Source organism: Ylistrum balloti, unplaced genomic scaffold, assembly GCF_031769215.1.
Source record: "Ylistrum balloti isolate Yb309-2 unplaced genomic scaffold, AGI_CSIRO_Ybal_v1 Utg369798, whole genome shotgun sequence".
Lineage (NCBI taxonomy): Eukaryota > Metazoa > Mollusca > Bivalvia > Pectinida > Pectinidae > Ylistrum > Ylistrum balloti.
The window spans coordinates 135,787-156,157 of record NW_026781977.1 but is presented as its reverse complement, the minus strand read 5'-3'; the positions used below and the strand labels follow the sequence as shown (position 1 = coordinate 156,157).

Sequence of the window (20,371 nt, the reverse complement as noted above, 5' to 3'; positions counted from 1 at the left end):
GTGATCTCTCTTCATGTAGAACATCAGTTAATAATCTTTAAGAGTCATTCATTTAAACAATAGTTGAAATAATCAGTCATACGTCAGGCGAGGGTCGTTTTAACGATTTTATCATACTACAAGTTATCACGACAGCCTCTTCCCATCTTCAGAAACTGGTTCAACACAGTACATGATGCGCATGCTCGAGTCAGCTGTCCAATGTGTTCAAAAAGTACAACAAAATTGAAATAAAAGAAACAATTTGAGATTATTTTTTAAATATTTTATTCGTAAGAAGAAATAAATGAAACTTTTTTATTCCTTGTACCAACAATTCTAGAACAAATGTAATAAATTAATGAAAACACTGTTTTCCGACAAATAAATAATGAAAGTAAATCCGATATTGATTAAAACAATACAAAATACAAAATGTACGTACAGTTTCAATAGTTCAGACATTTTCTAGTGCATTATGTTAAATTCTACAAGAAATTCATAAAGATATGACCTTGACCCACCTGTACATGCAAGTTTTGAACAAAGTTAAAAGTCAGGGTGAAATTCAAACATCATCGATTTTCAATTAGCCAACAGGATAACAGATTGTCGATCAGAGTTGCAAAATACTTTTTATGGATACCACAACAGAATAATCTTTGGCGAAACTAGTGTAGAAATTAAAGCAAGCACTTAGATACAAAATGTAATGAAAACAAATTACTCGTTTGTTTTGCATCTATCTAAAAAAAAGCGACAAATAATCACAAGAATTGACAAGATTTCACCATTTCAGATTCATAATGAATTAAAAATTCAGTTGAAATCTTCCATTTTAAATTGCACATATGTTCGAAAGTATGGATAGACACAAATACGAGTTAATAAATAAGGACCGTGATAATTTACGAGCCAGGTTGTTAATCCGGAATTCGTTAATCCGAAAACTTAACTTATCTAAAATGTGTAACCAGCTTAATCAACGACTTGGCTGTTCTTAATTCTCGGATATGGTCAGTAAAAAGATATATCGTCAGTGTAACTACCATGAACAGATTTGCATATTTCACAAACGAAACAAACTATAACACTGACCAGTCCTTGATAGAGTATGTGTTAAACTTCATCACCCTGTATACCAGGGTAGTATTACACAACTGTATCGTTAATGGTCCATTAGACACATATTTTTCTTTCCTTTATGTTTAAACCTATTTTATCTTACTTTTATTTTGGATTTGGTTATATTTACATTACTACAAACTACTACAGGTAAAATATGGCTTGATTGTAAACTTACTATGTGATTTTAAACTCGAGGACCGACCGGACCTCAGCCGAATACCACAGTCATCAAATATAATTAAAATATTTTTATTGTCTCAACTTTACAAAAGTTATCTATCTATATCTTTGTTTTCAAGATAAATGAACAACGTTCTCATTCATCTCTTGTCTAAGTAGAAATAGGCAAGATACTGACATATTAATGTCGATTTGTCAAACGCTACCACTAATAAATATAATGTACTTCTCCCTCTAGGTTATTTATCCTAGAATGGTCAAAATCCTAAAATCTACTGTTATCAAAGAAGACATTGTCTTCTGTCAGCTCAAATAATATGCAGGTTTCATAACAAAACACAAAACGAATGAAAATATGAACGTATAACACAAAAATGCATTTATAACTACAAAATATCACTTCTGCTGGGACATCTGGAGGCGCAAATGCAGGATAAACAGAAATTATCGTTTATCTCATGTTATACACAAATGATATGTTTATAAATAAACAAAATGGAATGTCTATTGCACATGTCATTGAATGTCGCTGGTACTGAAACCTTAGCTGAATGAACACAAAAATCATCCTAGTTTCTGTTTTCAAATCACAACCATCCCTGGAACGTCCTCTGACTCCCACTGCGCATGTCAACTCACTGAGCGTGCGCAGTTACAGCACGTTGCAGAGTTCTCCATCCCTTGTGAAGGGAATCTGTATGTATCTTTGGGTGATACATTTTTCTCTGATACAGAGATCACGTCTCAGATTTTTTTTTCAGTCTCCGAATAAAGGAAATACAATTCATCGTCGGACTTTCACCTTTTTATCCGTAGGAGATTTCTTAGAACGGACACCAAAGCATCCGAAAAATAATCCGGGTTTTTGAACCGGTCGTTCCCGGGTAAATATTTTCTGTCTCTGTCTTCCATCGGATGGAACAAGTTCGTTTCTTAAGTTTTTCAGATTTTCCTTCTGCGCAATGCTCGCCATCACAACTGCTGATACTTGCGATTCCACGATATGAAAGAAATATTCTTCAGGCGGACGTAAGTTGATTTCTAGTTTGCGAACTGTGAGGCAGTTGTCGATGTGGTGAAGGTAGTAACCTGAGAAACAGAAAAAGAAATGAATGCTTAATAAAGCCATTGTACTATCATTTGTGATGTTAGGTCCGACTAAAGCTCGCTAGTTCCTTGAAAACAATACTGAACCAATTTCGTTCCGTTAGTTTGGGAAAGAAGTCGACCTTCTAAAGTTCGTAAAATATATTCATGTAGCTTTGTGCTCATTACTCAGTCTTAGCACTTGAAACGAAAATATTTCCCATATTTGTAAATAATATTTAAACCGCACCTTTGTATATCCTAACCGATTGTAGGCGGGGTAGTAAATAGGAATTTACATACAGATATCAGATATTTAATTTAAAGGCATGGCGATAAACATATCCTTCTTACCTTTGTGTGAAAATGGCTGAAGAAAGACGCTTCCGTTTTCTATTCTATAGATAACAAAGAATCTCTCGTCCGGATTTTCTGGATCGGGTTGCGTTGCGAACGTCTACAATTAAAAAGTACAACATAAAATACTTCCATCACGCACATATAGGTTCAATTGACGACCACGGCGTTACCAATAGTGTGGTACTGAAAACATGTAACAAACAAAGGACAAAACACGCAACGCTACTGAAATAGACTCTACAATGTTTTAGATGGTAGCGTATAAATAAATTTATCTATTTCCATGTGCAAGTGTCTGATCGAAAAGGCGTGTAAAATGAGCGTCTGTGAGGAACATTTGTGATTTGAAGAATTAAAGTTCATGACTTTAACTTGTATTTTTATTACTGTTATGGATAATTGTAATATGACAACAGTCTTTGCTTACCGAAATCGACAGTTTGCGCTCTCCGTCCGCACTGATGTATTTTGAACTGTCAGCTAGGGTTTCAAACACCGCCAGTTGTCTCTCCTCTGTATCTTTATATAGGCGTTGCCTGAACACACCTGCATCACAAAAGAAACACAAATTATCAAAGGCGCACAAGCTTAAACATGTTTTAATGTATTAAAAAAATTGTCACGCAAATACAATTTATCTTCCTTTCAAGTTTCGGAGTTAAACCCGAAAATCTATACCACTCAATTTTTAATTCGTGTCTTGACAACCGGGTTTGAAATGCCTCATTGGCACTGCGTCATTTAACGACTGCAAAATCAACATCACCCACGCGAACTCATTAGACGGTTCTGTAAGCCCACTGTTGGTAAACATTGTTGATTATCTAATTAATTTATGACGAAAGCATGGATCGATCTCTTTTAGAGATGGCGTAAATGAAAAGATGACCTTAACAAGAAATGTTTTAAGATAAAGTTCAGATACGTATTACTTGTAATTTCCGGTAGAGTCTGATTTCTATAAATATTAGAATTGCGAGCTAGAGTAAGTATGACAACACGATAACTTGCTAACACCAATCAATGCTGCGGTAGCTACAAACTTTCAATTTGCCATCGATTTGCGATAGACTTTTTCATTAGCTCAACAGGACACCGACACATGTCCCAAGAAAGCGTGGGAGGTGCCGAAATATATAGTATACAGAAGTATGCTGAAGTCGAATATTTATTTTTCAGAATTTCGATTAAAAACTGTTTGTTTCTTGGAGATGTACATACTATAACAAGCCAGATTACTGTATTAAACACGTACGGCAGGAAAAACTTGTTTGCTAATCAATAAAGTGCTTGACTAAACGCTTACACACAATAAATCACGTTATATGAAGCAACAAAAATAGACAATTTTTCTATAAAGAGCCCCAAAACTCAAATTACCAATAATCCTGGAAGACAGATCAGTCATGGACCGTGAAACCACAAACGTTACTTGTTAACGGTCCTAATGAGGTCTGATTAAGTTGAGAACCGAGGTCATCATATCCGGACAGAATTGTAAAGTCACTAATTTAGTGCTAAACGCGCCTCAGTTACGTGTAATTACTGTCATCTTGCTAGAAATTGTATTTGAAAATGTCAGAGGTCAAATCGATGTGTTCTTATGTTAAAACAGGAAAGTTATCTTAGTCCGTTTTAAAACTTCTATACTTAAATAGAAATAATGACTGCAGTCCTTTTCGAGCAAAATCGCCAGTCACAGTTCAATCAGAATTTTGGAAAAGAAATAACAAATTAACAGAATTTCTGGATCATCTTTCAGGCATTTGAGTGTAATTGAGAGTCTCTAGTGCAATTAGCTTCGCGGGGATATTTCATTTGTTCAATGAGTGCGTGTAATTGTACAATATCAATATGCAACATGGATGTTCTACAATACCCTATTGCTGAGCACACAATACTCGGCATAGAACTCAACACCTGTATAGGATATACATATCAGCCTTAAAACTATTGCTTTATTCATTCTAAAGTACATAGGTAATAGAAACGAACCCAATACAGACTAAAGGACATTTATCTTAAAGAATGCATTATATTTGAAAATCATTTCTATGTACCGAAGGGTGTTGAATTATGCGTATCTTGTAGCTTAAGGTCTAATCGTTTTGTTTGTTTTTATCCTGTAACGTACTTGATGACACCGGGGGGAGCTAGTCCGTGTCTCGTTGGATGACATATTTTGACGGATGGTCAAGGCAAAAGGCATGTGATGTATACCAAAGTGTGGGAAACATCTTCAAGTAATGTGGTTACATCCGACAGTTTAATAGCAAAATCGATAAAGTCATGTCTGCGGTTGGTGTAAAAAATGTCGATGTCGCCCTCTCACCGACATAATTACCTATATCATGGAGACTAGTTCTAAATAGCACGTGCACAAGAAAGCATCTTATGAGGTAAAAATAAGTAGAGTTTGTGTCGGGATGATCGTAATACAATCTTATTGTCTTCACTGACCGCCCACGTGCACGTGATGTACAACTCCTCTCACTGACCATGACGTCAAACATGAATATATAATTTATCACATCAGGCCATGGTACGAAATAGCTATCGCCTTATTGATTAATTAGAACTTCTAATTAAACGGTAATCAGATTTCCTCTTATTTTCATTTCGGGACAAGGCCTTCAAGTAGTCACTCGGTCTTAATTACAGCTTGGTTTATCACTATCGTTAAGTAACAAGACCCCTTCTGTGCAGATTTAAAACAAAATGTCGTGCCATGTCTTAACGGTGTGTTGGTTTCCTGTCCTATGTTTACAATGTTCGTGCAATTGATTATAAATATGAGAGTCAAACTTACAGTTCTGACAGGAAGTTTCCGTATCGACTAGGAAAAGCATGTCTCTATCTGTTCGGAGTGTGAAATAATAGCGGTCACTTGTTTGTATGGTAACGGTACAACTCTCCACCTTCCGGTTCGAATCTGTAAATAAATATTCCAAAGTTTATTTCATGAAAATATAAAATTCATAGACATTTTTTCGTTGTATGCTACGAAAACAAAAATCTGATGTTTCCTTTTATGCTTTTTTGCTGAATCACCGCATATCAGAAAAAAAAAAAAATCAGCGGGGTCAATAAATGATATTGTAGACCCTTGTCGTGAGAAAATCGTAAAACGTATCAACTTCTGTCAATCAGGACCTAACACGTATTTATCACCAGTATTTACCATAACCATGGACAACATACATGTTGGACTTACTAATATATATACCATGGTGTCGATCCCAGAAAGGTCAAAGACACACAAGCCATAATAAGCTACATGTATGTATAAAATTAATTAGTTACACTTTTATTATATTTTTTTTCAGTTTTTAAATCGTCTTGTTAACTTCCAAAACCAACATACGAACAGATATTATAACACGCGTGTACTATCATTCAATAAAAACGAGAGTAACCTTTGACTCTACCAACAGTTTCACCTTCAAAATCTAAAGGTTTTGAATCTAATGATATGCACGCGAGGGTGGTTTCTGTAAATTGCGGAGATGATAAAGTTACGGCCATGTGTTCTTTGAAAAGTACTATCTTGTAACCTACCTGTTTGTTGGCAATTGTTTGTAATTTGACTTTTCGATTCATTCTCATGGACTTCTTTCTCATCCTGCAAGACAGAGAAAAAAACGTTAACACGAAAATGTTGGCATGCTCATGAAACTGCATGGAATGGACAGAATATCGTGTCAGTGGTGTTGGCGAGAGAAAAGATGATGGCGTGCCAGCTACAGTACCCAATAGTCATAAAACTCATCCACTAATCAGATAAAGAGAAGTAGAATGAGCAGCTTGTGGTCTTACAATAGAAATTCTTTTCCCAAATTAGCAACTACTGAATTGGTTTCGTTATTTATATTTTCCTTAGCCACTTAAACCACAAGACAATTCGAACCACCGTTGGAAACACTTTGTGTACTGAAATATTCATCACCTGTATCGTCTGAGTGGCACTGTGTGTGAAAAAATACTTTCGATTTTGGTATTACACGGACAGTAACACCGAAAAACAATAGATTGAGTTGTTTGTGCGAAATCTTTTAAGTCGTTTCGCCACGTGGGGGCATAGTATTGCCTCCTGGAGGTCCTATTGAAACAAAAGTGGATTGAAGCTCCGTGCCGTGGAGTCAGATATAAACATTTAATGTTTTGACGTTTGTCAGGTAAGGCATTGTCCTCGAGACGGTACCCCTATTAGCTTGTCGACAACACAACACAGTGTCGTATTTGTCCTCAAATGTATATAAAGCGAGGTGATATTTTGCCGTGCGGAAAGCTCATTGTACACAGTATGTGACCAACTGAAATACTAGCTTATTTAATTTAAATGACAAATTTCCATTTTGATGATTCTCCCTGACAATCATGTCTATGATCATTAGACAGGCGCTTGTGTAAACATCTTTCTGTAAAATCATGCTAACCACAACTTTAAACGGAAAACTAAAACAAAACCAATCTATTGATTGATATGTTGCTGTGTATCACAATACAAAATATGACCCCCCCCACTCCGTCCTTCTAACGTCTCCACCGGTCGGCCGCCGTTTGATGCAATCTTTATTCCAGTTGGTATAACATATGATATTCGTGGAAATAAACCCCCGAGCGTTAATGTACAGGGCGCCCGTCATAGACAATATATGAAACCAGCATACAATATGTACATGTTTTATTTCATAACTACAGTCCATGGCGGAATGTTATCAGAGAGATCGGAATGTTTTAAATCGCATGCACCTTGATGAGATGCCAGATTTATGAATGAAGTATATTCCTTTTGTACCAAATGCAATAAATAACATTTAAAGCCCAAGCAGACTGTTAGAAATAATAGCTAGCCGGGTTTCATTTGTGAGTTGGTTAATCTGTATTGTAATGCTAGTGTTGTGTTACATTTCGGGAGTGGCGTTTTTATCTTCCCCCGGTCAGTGCCTTGCATGTTATGTCTATATCGTGGTTTAATCTTATAATCACGGAGACCATTTAAAAAGATTCATTTTATGAATTAAAAGCCATGGAATGTAGAACAGAGGATTAAAAACTGAGTTAATCATTATTAAATTGATGAATTAGGGTTTACAGATTAACAGTATGCACGCGAGTTTTATTGAGAACAATTTTCAAGTCCATTCTGCCCTGAAGACAGATAGTCTCTCACGCCCACGTAGTCCGTGCATTATACAAACGGTGATGGTTCATTAAAATAGCCACATATATGACTTTACATGTGAAAATCATCATATTGTACTTAATACACATGGTCGAGATGAAAACACTTAAACACAAACTTCCGCTGGAGGTTATGATCTTAAATGAACTTAAAATAAACTTATATTGACCCTGTCCTGCAGGATTGTACCACAGCGCCTTTCATCAACGATGAGGAAGGCACTTTTTAAACAATGCCTGGGTTGCTCTAACAATTTCCGTTAAATTAGTATCACATCCCCTACTTTGTAATTTATAAATATATTTTTCCTTCAACTAAAGGGAAAAAGGAAACGATATCCCCGCAAGCCTTAAATTAAATCTAACGAAACTCCTTTTTCTGTCATGCTCCACTGATAATGGTTTTTGAAAGTCATTACCCGTGACCAGCTGTTGCAGTATTATACCGGAAGTCGGGGCCATCCTTACGTATTGTAAAATCATATAATGCAAGATAGGCATTTTACTGTTTGTAGTTACTCTTTATCAACAGACATAGTTGATTTCCAAATACAAATAATATATTATTAGATGTAAAAAGAGCATAAATCAATTAACCGCAAAAACTACTTCAATTTACATATAACTATCTAAAAGTAACTAAATTTGAAAAAAAGTAATTTAGGCGCCCCTGGAACATTTATATTTCTGAATGTTTATATATATCGTTGATGGTATAGTATATGCAGGCCATACCTACCGAGATTTCAACGAACAAGGTGGGGCAGCACATAACGTATGCGGCACAATAATTCACACTGAAACTGCCAGGTAAACTAAAGCTAGGGGTTCACTGTTTATATTATACCATACCTTCCTCTTATCATTCAGGTCAGCTATTTTTAGACATGACTTTATATTGTTGCGAGCTATTTCAGGTACACTGTGCTAGGCTACAAGTGAAATTTCATCAGGGCTATAAATAAACACGATTTGCATCGTTCGCAAGAGATCGAGACTGGTACACTAAATTACTGCATCACGTGACATTTTTCTATTCTCATTTCATCAGCAGTAGAAACCCAACAACCAGGAACAGAAAATTTTCATTACATAATTTCTAATTTTAAAGATTATATAAAATCTGGCGAGAACGTTATTAAAATATGTTTATTTGTACACGAGATCCAAAAATAGTAAAAACTTGAAACGGTAATGAATTATTCTATTGTTCAGGATGTCAACATAAATGTCTCAACAAATCTCCTCTATTTAGGCACTCGCAGAGGTCTAAAGCTGTAGTAAAAATACTTCATAGTTTATATATATGGTGTATCATAGGTTCACCCTCCATATTTAGAATGAAAGGCGTTACAAAAAGATGTCAACGAAAGGGCGGGTCTAGGTGGTAACAATGACTTAAATGTAACACAAATGATGTGTTCATGACGAGTGTATCTGGAGCGTGAATTTCTGTCCATTCATCCTCCCTTAATCACACAAGTATATATATACAGAACATCCTTATCACAGCGTGGAACAATTCTCAATCCGCTCTTTGTGTTTGTTGTATTTAGTATTTATACCTGAAGGGCGTTCCATCTTAAACTTTTTTCAAAGAAAAATGTCAATTGGGTGTTGTTTTTTATACAAACGATGGGTGTTTACATTTCCAATCAATTACTTGTGTAATAGATTTAACGAGTCGGAATCCCTAGTGTTAACATACTATACACTGGTAACGCCCATCTTAGTTGGCATTGAAATATCAATGACTAGAAATAAACATCCTATATACCTACAGTGAGGGCGGTGGCAAGACATATCTCGCTTAAATACAGCGTGTACAGGTACCAGAATTAACTATTTTACTTCTTAAAAACCTACTTTGTAAAAAGGGAAATCACAATAAAAACACACCCTTTTTTTCTGAGAAATTAAATAGACAAAATCTACACACTTCTAAGTATAATTTGATGCCACAAGCATCACCTAGTTCTATCCCGCGTGTCCACTTAGAACACACATATTGTTCTATGACACACGGAATATGGTCCATAACATTGTTTATAAACTGTCCTAAGAATGCATAGCAATCTTGTTGTCAACCCCTATAAGAACTTAAATATTTATAAATGTAATTTAACGGCAAAAGATAATTCATTGGATTAGTTTTCTTAATCTGTTAAATATTCCCGAAATAATCAGGACATGTTTTTACGCCAGCGTAACAAGGTATATTTGTTAAATCAATAAGGATTGAATGCTTTCATTTGTAAAGTTCAGATTGTCAAACTGAATTAAAACTATTTTAAATGTCATGTAAGTATTTGTAGATTAGAAGGAACATAAAGGAATGTCTATGATTGATTTTACACTACATTAAGAAAACGTGTTGCCGTTTTGTGGGCGATACAAGGTATATATCTTAAATAAACACAGACGTTCTGATTTCAAAGTGTATTTATTCTAACACAAATATTATAGAAAGTATCGATAAACATATTAGTGCATGTTTTTTTTAAGATTTAGCCCGTACCGTCTAGCTATTTGAGAAAGTACATGAATCAATTTCGTACCAAATAAATAAAAATACTCAACTAGTCCAGAAACGCCTCTTGTACAAACTTATTTAAACTAATAAAAATACCGATCCATTTAAATTTTTATAAAAATTGGGTATTACAAAAATGTATGTGGGTTTGAAAGTCAAGATGGGTATGACCTAAATTTATTTGTTTAACCGGGTAGGTGTCAATGTGTATACACGGGTATATATATTCTAGTGGTTTATATATATATATACCGCCCGATACCTTTTCAGTCTCGTTTAACATTTCCAAAGAAAGAATTTTAACACTACTCCCAACCCACTTGGCTAATATTTGATCATATTTCTCCGAAGCGGAATTCACCAGAACACCTGTATTTTGGCATATGGTCAACCGCAGGTATTCTGCTAATCTAACCTACTCGCATTCTTGAGGTTTACTATTTCAACCAATGTGCCTACTACTCAGACTTGAAAACTTAAAATCACCAGCGGCAAGCTTAAAACCTCAAACGGATTTTTATATTAAATACTGGATTTTGTTCAAGGGACTGTGAAGGGCTGTACTGTACTCATTAAACTTTCTAATCACTAATGACCTATACCCATTTTACCTATTGAAAATCCACAGGTGTACTTGCCATAAGTAAAAATGTATAGATCCCTAATAAAAAAAAGCTAATTGTGCTAAGCCTTATTAACAAAATCTAATTAAGCGTGAAGTTATCAGACAAAAGTTTCATTTTCAGGTCGCGAACACAGGTGTTGAAAGGGTACATGTATTTATAACCTTACAAAAGGTATTCTAACTGTTTAATAAGTATTAAGATTCCTGCATAAATTTGAATACATATTATCTCAATCGGCTCCAGTATTTGTCTTCCTGAAGAGATGGAAACCTACTCCCATGTTATGGTTTACCTTAGAGACCAATGAAGGAAGACGGTTGCTAGGAGGATCAATTACGTAGTGTTTGTTTCATTATTCTGACTACCACAATAAAATCAATACACCAATGATCTATATATGTGACACACTACAATAAGGATACAGCCCTTTACTTATTTACAATAACCATTATGATATATAAATACACTATTCAATACCACTGACATTTTACAAGGTTCTGTACTTTATACATCAATATTGGTACAAATTCATGTTGTGACAACAACCGTTCTAGAAGTGCTATATTTTAGTACTTGCGTCTTGAAATGGTTTTTTTTCTTTTTGCCATTTCTAAAGTTTTAACTAAAGTCACAAATCATTGTACGGATTCACACATAAATTATCATGTCTCCGTGACTGTGTAAAATGTTGAAGAACCACATCTGAATTACAACACTGGTATTCCCTCACTGACGGACTTGTACAGGAAATTTCATCAGAAATAGATTTGTTATATAAAGCAGACTAACCCATACCTTTGCTTACGTAATTCTTGTATCATCAGCATCTATGTGACAAAAACTATTTCTATAGTTATGATTTAATCATTCTCAATAGATACATGTATATGGTATCATTATTGTCATTTCTCATTATTTCTATAATAACTCCTTTTCTGTGAACGCAACAATGCCCTGTCTTAACTCCTTTTCTGTGAACGCAACAATGCCCTGTCATCATGTGTATATCAATATGAAATTCACGTCGCCATATAAGGACATTATATACTATTTTTATGTATACACAGAAAATATATTATAAGTATACATACATATATTACATAATGTTTGTTCGTGCGAGTTGCATCTATGTAAGAACGAAACAGTACAGGTTTATCGTGAGAAACCAATATCGTGTCATACACTATGCATGGACACCTATTAACATACACATTTTATGACACCTGTTCAGTGACATAAACAGTAATTAATAGGTAGATGATAACAACACGTGATCTGCCATATACACGTTATTGATCAACTAAGAATAAATGTATATTTCATGACCTTGGTTTTCTTAGGAATGTTACACAAAACATCAGAATGTCTGGTTGGTCAGGAAAATTCTTTCAAGGGAATAATGGGTCTTCAGACGAAAACAAATCTGCTTTTCAAGATACAGAATATTGTTTAAAACGTAATTGAATCTGTAGACTTCATTTCTTTTCACGTGGAAATAAGAGACTTCAATGAATCCTCTGCATGCTATATAATTTCATATATAATATCTTATTTAATGTATCTTTACGTCATAATAGCGGAAACAAAATAGAAAAAAGCATGGCAGCCGATGATGTAATAAAAGAATATATTGTGTAGATTTTAGAACACGCAATATACTGGAATTTATTGTGACTAATTTTCTGTAGTTGAATCGAACCATTGTACAACACTGTGGAATCCGATATTTAATTGAAGACAAATAGTGTACAATTATGATGAAAACACACCATAACTTGCTGTATCAAATCAGAACACTGTAGCTCACGCCAAGCTTATCTCTACTGAGTAGACAGGATAGAATGAAATAACCCCGACATCTGTTTCACGTGAAATTGATTACTCTCGCTGCAGACATTTCAAATGTGCTGAATAGAACACCTACAGCTACAAACCGTTGTTACAAGGGCGAAAAAATTCGATTTCAGTTTTTTTCAGAAGTAGGTCACCAAGTTCCAAAGCATCAATCTAGTTTATATATATAACCTGCTAGTGTTTGTAGCTTAATGACCATCCTTTGTAAATGCGACATTAAAAGAGAAGTTCGTGATGTAAATCTGATCAATAAAGGTAATGGAAAACCATTGTAAAATACTAAAATAACAAAGAATATTCAGTATCAGCATGGTTTTGAAGAATATAACATTGTGATGATAACCGTCAAGCAATATATGTCTACAACATGTAATATTTGACAAATATGAAATATAATCATATATCTGATTAATAATCATCAAATGAGAATATATTTTAAAAAGTAATCTTACATTGTTCTGTTTTCCGGGTCTGGAGCCAAAGGGAGCTGTGCCCAAACACTTCTTTTCCCGTTTTTCTTGATCCTCTTTGATTTTGCCGAGGATGAAATCACTGAATTGGTGGTTGTTGTTGTTATGGCAGTGACTGTTTTTGATCAGGTTAACACTACTTAGAAGCATCTTGCCGACTATTTCTCAGTAAGACTATGTTGTAGTGTTTTAATGTCGACAGTTAGAAGCACACTGAATTGTCAGTGGTATGCCGGTAGTTTAAAGCTGAGTCGTCGGACAACGTGGGTGTACTGTAGCGTAACGTTCCGGTCCTCTCTTACGTCTGTGCATAAGCCAAGTTAGTGTATACTATGAATGATTATCAGGCTTTCGTCCACCTAGGGAATATATGACGTAGTCCTATATTTAACGACCAATCAGAGTCATGAGCTGTCATGTGTGTGGGAAATCCCCCATCAGCACTGATACGAATGCTTCACGCACTTCACACCTAGTTATAGCCGGCAGCTATTCTGCAGGCAGTGTACACCGAATATGGACAACGTGCATTATTCAGGATCCCGACGGCTACATGGAAACAGGAAAGGATCTGATACACAAATGAAAACAAAACAAGTCCAGGTCTGTTGGCGAACATGTATTACTCACTAATTGGTGATGACAGGGAATGTTAACACGATCTCCTTGATCGACCCATTCATAACTTTACATAATACATAAAAATCTGAAATAGGATAGAATCCCAGGGACATTCCTGACATATTTGAGGCACATTCCATACAGACGTCGTGGCTATGTATCATAGACCTGATATGATACAATTGTTATGAGAAAAACGGTCGCGTAATGTGTATTGATTTTTAACAACGACAGGTGTTCGAGTTACCACAGGAGGAAGTTATCTAATACACAACACAGAAGGAATGACGAGACGGGCGCGCTTGCGAGGCGATGTTTAATAGATAAACATAGGGCTTAAGGTTCTATCTGAAATTTATGGTGATGATGAGGTTTGGGAAAGGAACATTACCGGGGTGATAAAAGGCAAACTGATGTGGGGATGGAAGGCAAGAGAGACAAACCATTGACTAGATAGGTAGATGACTGGCAAACTGATGTGGGGATTGGATAGTAAGAGATAAACTGATGTGGGGATTGGATAGTGGGAAATACACCGATGTGGGGATTGGATAGTGGGAGAGGCTGATGTGGGGATTGGATAGTAAGAGATAAATTGATGTGGGGATTGGATAGTGGGAAATACACCGATGTGGGGATTGGATAGTGGGAGAGGCTGATGTGGGGATTGGATAGTAAGAGATAAACTGATGTGGGGATTGGATATTGGGAAATACACTGATGTGGGGATTAGATAGTGAGAGATACACTGATGTGGGGATTTGGATAGTGGGAGATAAACTGATGTGGGGATTGAATAGTGGGAGATAAACTGATGTGGGAATTGGACAGTAGGAAATACACTGATGTGGGGATTTGATAGTGAGAATGACAAACTGATGTGGGAATGGGTGACACGAAAGACAAACTGACGTGAGGATTGAATAGTGAAGGAGACAAGCTAATATTGGGATGGGACAGTGAGGTAGACAAACTGATGTGGTGATTCGGCGGTGACAGAGACCAAATTGGTGTGGTGATTCGGCGGTGAAAGTAACATTTATGTTGGGATCTGATATTGATGTGGGGGTCGGACTTAAGGGAGACGAACTGATAACTGGGTGGTGAGAGAGACAAACTGATGTGAGGATTAGATGGTGAGATTGACAAACTGATGAGGCGATAAGGAAGGGAGAGCGACCAACTGATGAGGCGATAAGGAAGGGAGAGCGACCAACTGATGAGGCGATAAGGAAGGGAGAGCGACCCACTGATGAGGCGATAAGGAAGGGAGAGCGACCAACTGATGAGGCGATAAGGAAGGGAGAGCGACCAACTGATGAGGCGATAAGGAAGGGAGAGCGACCAACTGATGAGGCGATAAGGAAGGGAGAGCGACCAACTGATGAGGCGATAAGGAAGGGAGAGCGACCAACTGATATGGTTATAGGGGCGTGAGAGAGACAAACTCATGTAAAGATCGAATAATGAGACATTTATGTCTTTTTATGGTGATGAGGGAGACAAACTGATGTGGGGATCGAATGTTGAGAGACAAACTGAGGTGGGGATAGAGCGATGATAGAACGGAAAGAGACTGGTATGATGATAGACAAATTGATGAAAGGATCGGATAGCGAGAAAGACAAGCTGCTATGGAGATGGACTGTAAGAGAGATGAACTGATGCCACAATAAGACCCCTCGCGCGCTTACATCCGGGCCAACAATAGTGATTAGTATAAGTTGACATAACTTGTTTCGCAATTGTTGTAAAATAAATAAAGTTTATATTTATAACTGATGCGAGGTTAAGGCTGTTAAAGACAAACTAAAGTAGTAATGGAGGTACCAAGTTATTTGGGATGTAACTATTTAGAAGGATTAGTGAGATGGTAAAAAAAAATGCAGTTATTTTAAAGTCCAACTTATGGGTCATGCAAGGTCACGTAAATTCAACTTATGGGCCATGCAAGGTCACGTCTGTTACAGTGCCATCACACTAGAATGCCGTCGACTGAACCAGTGACACCAACCGGTCACATTTACTGACAAAGGGCTTATAAATCCTTTTTTCAATCCGTTTAAACCTGCATATCGGATCAAAAGCAGTAATTTTTGTCAGTGATCAAAGCCCTTAAATGATCACCCACGCTTAAACTGACGCTCAATATTAAAACATGAAACGAGGCTTTCTGTTGTTAAGGAATTCAGAGAGAGAGAGAAAAAACCTCAAGGTTATTTGCCTCTTATGAACACACAATCAGTCTGCAGGAACAGGGAGCGACACTTTCACCACTCAAACACACTAACTATCCTAATATTTCATGGTTTGTGTACTTGCATACTTGCTTAAAAACTTTTAAGGATGGTCGGGTGGCGCAGTGATAACGCACTCGTCTTCACCTAGCCGTCCGGGGTTCTATTCCCGAATTGGACGTAAAAAGTATAGGGTCACCTGCCTGACCACGTGGGTTTTACCCGTGTAATCCGGTTTCCTCCCACAGTAAGATCCCCTGCGCTCTTTCATCCGGGCCAACACGAGTGATTAATATAAGTTGGAAAAACATGTTCGTATTTGTTGTAAAATAAATAAAAGTTCATTGTTATGGTTTGTGTGAGGTCTGGTGAAAAGAGTGAACATTGGAAAGATAATAGTGACATATCAGAAACAGAGAGCTCATCGTGACCACAATATCAAAGATGTGACTTGACAGGTGCATTTTGGTCTTACTACTTTCTATTCTTTGAAGTGCAATTTTATGAAGAATTATGCCACAAATCTAAGAAATAAAATAGTTGGGAAATGGAGTTTAAAATTGGAACACGAATAAACATTAAAATTGGAACACGAATAAACAAAGACAATCATAGACGTGATATTGTAGAGAGATTATTTTTCGTTTTGTCGTTATCACTAAAATTCAGTAACAACGCGAAAATATGATGTTTTTTCTGTTAAACACCAACGGCTTTAAATTTAGAAAACACTTTTAAAAATAATGAATTTGTCCCATACACAAATATATATTGCATTCTAATTTAAATAAAATCCTAGAATCTCTTTAAAAGTTTGAAAAAAAAACGTATACTTATGCGGCATTTGCAGTAGTTTCCGTGTCACACCTATTCCGTTGTATATTCAGACCAATGGCGGATGTGACAAGTTCCTTATATATTGGACGAGTGAACGTTATTGCCAAGAGGTTAACTAAACATTTTACAGAAAGGTAGACATATTTCATTTTATTTGCGTTGATTAATTCCTAAGTTATTTCACTGTGTCACGGTGTCAACCTTGCATACCGAGTCCTTTTCGTGACGTAATTGCCTTATAAGCCGACCACAAGAAGTAGAATTAATAGGAAGACAAACTAATTTGCATAATCTATCTTAATACACTGTCAGTGGCCGGTGAAAGAATTTCCGGACCTATTTGATAATCGCCCTGACAATTCAAATAAACAGGTATACAAATAAACAAGCGCCTTTTATTAATGCATAGCTTATCTGGGATTGCTTTAAAACGTTGAACAGCATATAAAGATCCTACTGGGTAAAGTTTATTTAACGATAAAAATATAACGATTGTACGTCTGATTTACCCAACAGCACGATAACGGACATTGTTATAAAAAAGTAATTACTTTTCTGTAGAAAATGTTTTGGATAATCTAAAATGGTCAAAGACGTACATTTTTGAATTTTTTTTTTCGGGAATTCAATACTGATATAGCCAAACGAAATAAAATGAAATCCGAAAGACAAATGTAATTATCTGTAAACTATTAGCAATTATATATTTTACACCTACTCGACGTTTTATCAAAATCAATAGAAATATTACGATTTTGAAATTTACTGAATTACGAACCTTGTGTTTTTACTCGTCTACATTTTGACATTTCTGTGGATGACTTTGGATTTTCTTCAATCGCCCCTTACATCATGTATGTATGTTTTACATTTATGTCCCTAGCATCACGGACAAGTCCTAGAAAGACGAAACAGCTGTAATGATTTAGGTTCAATTCATTGTTTGGCTCGGTTGTATCTAATTCTTAATTTGCGCCTGTTGTACATGTACAATCTTACACGCAACGTCTTGGAGAGAAAGAGTTCGATGCTCTACAAGGTGATGGGTCAAGGTCATGCTGTCGATGCACGAAAATGAGATTTACAGTACCAACTAATGACTAAGTCAGCTGGAACAAACTTGTCAATTAGGTTAAAATTTGAGTTTACGAGTTTTAATTTATCAATGACAATTAAATTTCAGATCGATTACTGTCAAGTCAACTTTACTAAAATTACAGATGATTGACTTTTACATCCATGTTTTTCGGTAAATAATGTCGCTTTAAAATCGATAATGACGGACGCTCTCAAACGGACAATAATGTTTTACACTGAAGAGAGGCCAAGATCTAACGGGATGAATGTTATACAACGTAAGTTATATTACAGAAAATTTAAGGTTTTATCGATGTAAATTCGTCCTGTGGTTTGACTTAATCGAGGACTTGTTTTGACAATAACGCATAGCGTTAACATTGGCAGGTGAACACAACCACACATCAACATTGCTATTGTAGAGATTAATTTAATCTTAGAAAATTCTTGGTCAAATTGGTTCGATTGTTATCTTTGCAATCAAATTTTTGACGGGTTGTAAAAAAAAGATATTTAAAAAAAAGATCAAATCAAATACAATATCGTAGTCAGTACAACACACTTATCAGGTACACATGTTTCCGTCAAGAGACTTCATCAAGCCTTCTTTTTGCTAGATCACTCAACACCTGTTTGACGGTGAGTTCGTCCGTTCGTCCGTCCAGACGTGAGTCCATTTGCCAAGCTCTGGTTTCCGCACAATAATTTCCCTTAAATGCATACGATATATCATAAAGACGGGGCTTTAGATTGACCATAAGATAATTTGATCAGCGTATCATTACTCATAATCTTGGGTTTCTTTAATTAAAAGTCATTGATTTTGTTCGATAATTTACCGAATTGATCGAATCAAAACGTAAGTTACGGTTCAGATTTCTATCTGTTGTCGCACGTGCATACGCTTCGAGAAATACAACTAAATTACACAAGTCAGAATCATACCAGAAAACAAAGTTTTAAAGACGTGGATCCTAATAATTTGATCGAGTACCGAATCAAAGGTCACAAAGGACAAGAACGATCTGAAATCACAGATTCGTCAGGCCTGGGGGATAACCTTCCACGTCACAAGCGGTGTATATCAAACGGCCACGCCCCATCCCGAAAGAGTTTAAAGGTACAAGCACCCCAAGATTTTGGGATTTTCTCTTTATGTTTGATAGAATTATACTAAACCGGTCCAACAAGGCTAATCCTCTTGGTTATTTTGTGTTGGTTTTGATGACACGGTACCTAAAGTCACAAAAATACCTTTACTACTCATCTCCTTGATTCGATAATATTTTTGTTTACATATAGTTTTGAATTCAACGAACGCAAGTTAATCCCACAATTGCCTTGCAGCTACGTCTTCCGGAGCGAAGTCTACACTAATTTGGCGGTAAAAGAGAGATATACATATTTACAGATAAACAGTTTTTCATTTCGATATTCATAGCATATTGCTAAATAGTCTTACTGAATATACACAAATATACATATGTTTAGATAAAGCATGCTTTATTAAAGGAGTATTTTTTTCAAAATCAGATAACAATCGAAACCAGCCAGGTAAGGCGGGAGCTGGATGGTGTGTACAAACTATGTACACAGGATTGGCTTAGGATGTCAAGGAGAATGTGGGATATCTGTGATTAAAAATGAACGATGAAGGCTGTTTATTCAAGAGATGTATTAAATAGCATGAGGATTTTTTTTCTGAAGAATATACATTTCTTTCAATTTTAAAATTCGTCGACATGTGATTGGAGTGAATGCCCAAATATAGGAAACGATATATCGTTGTCGTAAAAATAACTCATCTGGGAAATTCTCAAGATTAGATCGTGCGTTAACATTAATATAAAAGATGTTGAAATTCACTTTTTCTAAAAAAAACCTTAAGTCGGAAAATAGTTCAGACGTTTGCGGTATTTACTATTAACACGTTAACGCCCTATTCAGACTGCACAGTGAGTCCTCGAATGACTATAAAGCGAAGAGATCGTTAGTGATCGTAACCCCTGGAATTTCGGGGATGGGCTGCACCCTACCTGTTGCATTATAGCGCTCGGCACGTGCGACATCCCACTTTACCTGTAAGCTCGCCTACTACACAAATATATTTGAATATGAATATGCAGATCGGTCACGTGATATTTTCGTGACGGCCCATTGGACTTTGTATATCATCGGTTTTTACAGTAGGGTCTGCTT

At 36.1% G+C, this 20,371-nt stretch overlaps 2 protein-coding genes across 2 annotated transcripts in view; one reads left to right on the top strand and one right to left on the bottom strand.

Moving 5' to 3' along the window:
• Positions 1 to 319: 319 nt before the first annotated feature.
• On the bottom strand, positions 320 to 13,680 carry LOC132544433 (uncharacterized). The gene is made up of 6 exons (XM_060208031.1): positions 13,383 to 13,680; positions 6,292 to 6,355; positions 5,543 to 5,665; positions 3,161 to 3,279; positions 2,728 to 2,830; positions 320 to 2,376 (listed from the first exon to the last, which is right to left on the bottom strand). The coding sequence occupies exons 1-6, from the start codon at positions 13,548 to 13,550 to the stop codon at positions 2,072 to 2,074; spliced, it is 882 nt and encodes a 293-aa protein (XP_060064014.1). The 5' UTR covers positions 13,551 to 13,680; the 3' UTR covers positions 320 to 2,071.
• Positions 13,681 to 15,578: 1,898 nt separating this feature from the next.
• The window catches only part of LOC132544424 (uncharacterized), a gene marked incomplete at its 3' end in the record, with an annotated part of 137,490 nt that continues 132,697 nt past the window's right edge, over positions 15,579 to 20,371 (top strand). Inside the window, exon 1 of the mRNA XM_060208017.1 lies at positions 15,579 to 15,668. Within this exon, the coding sequence (XP_060064000.1) occupies positions 15,579 to 15,668 (90 nt within the window). The remainder of the gene's footprint in view (positions 15,669 to 20,371) is intronic.

Bases quoted from the DNA above. Each gene is read 5' to 3' on its own strand.
- LOC132544433 (XM_060208031.1), bottom strand. From the start codon at position 13,550: ATGCTTCTAAGTAGTGTTAACCTGATCAAAAACAGTCACTGCCATAAC. The intron at 3,280-5,542 runs GTAAGTTTGACT...TTTGTGATGCAG, and splicing joins GGAAACTTCCTGTCAGAACT to GTGTGTTCAGGCAACGCCTA. The intron at 2,831-3,160 runs GTAAGCAAAGAC...TTTTAATTGTAG, and splicing joins AGCGCAAACTGTCGATTTCG to ACGTTCGCAACGCAACCCGA.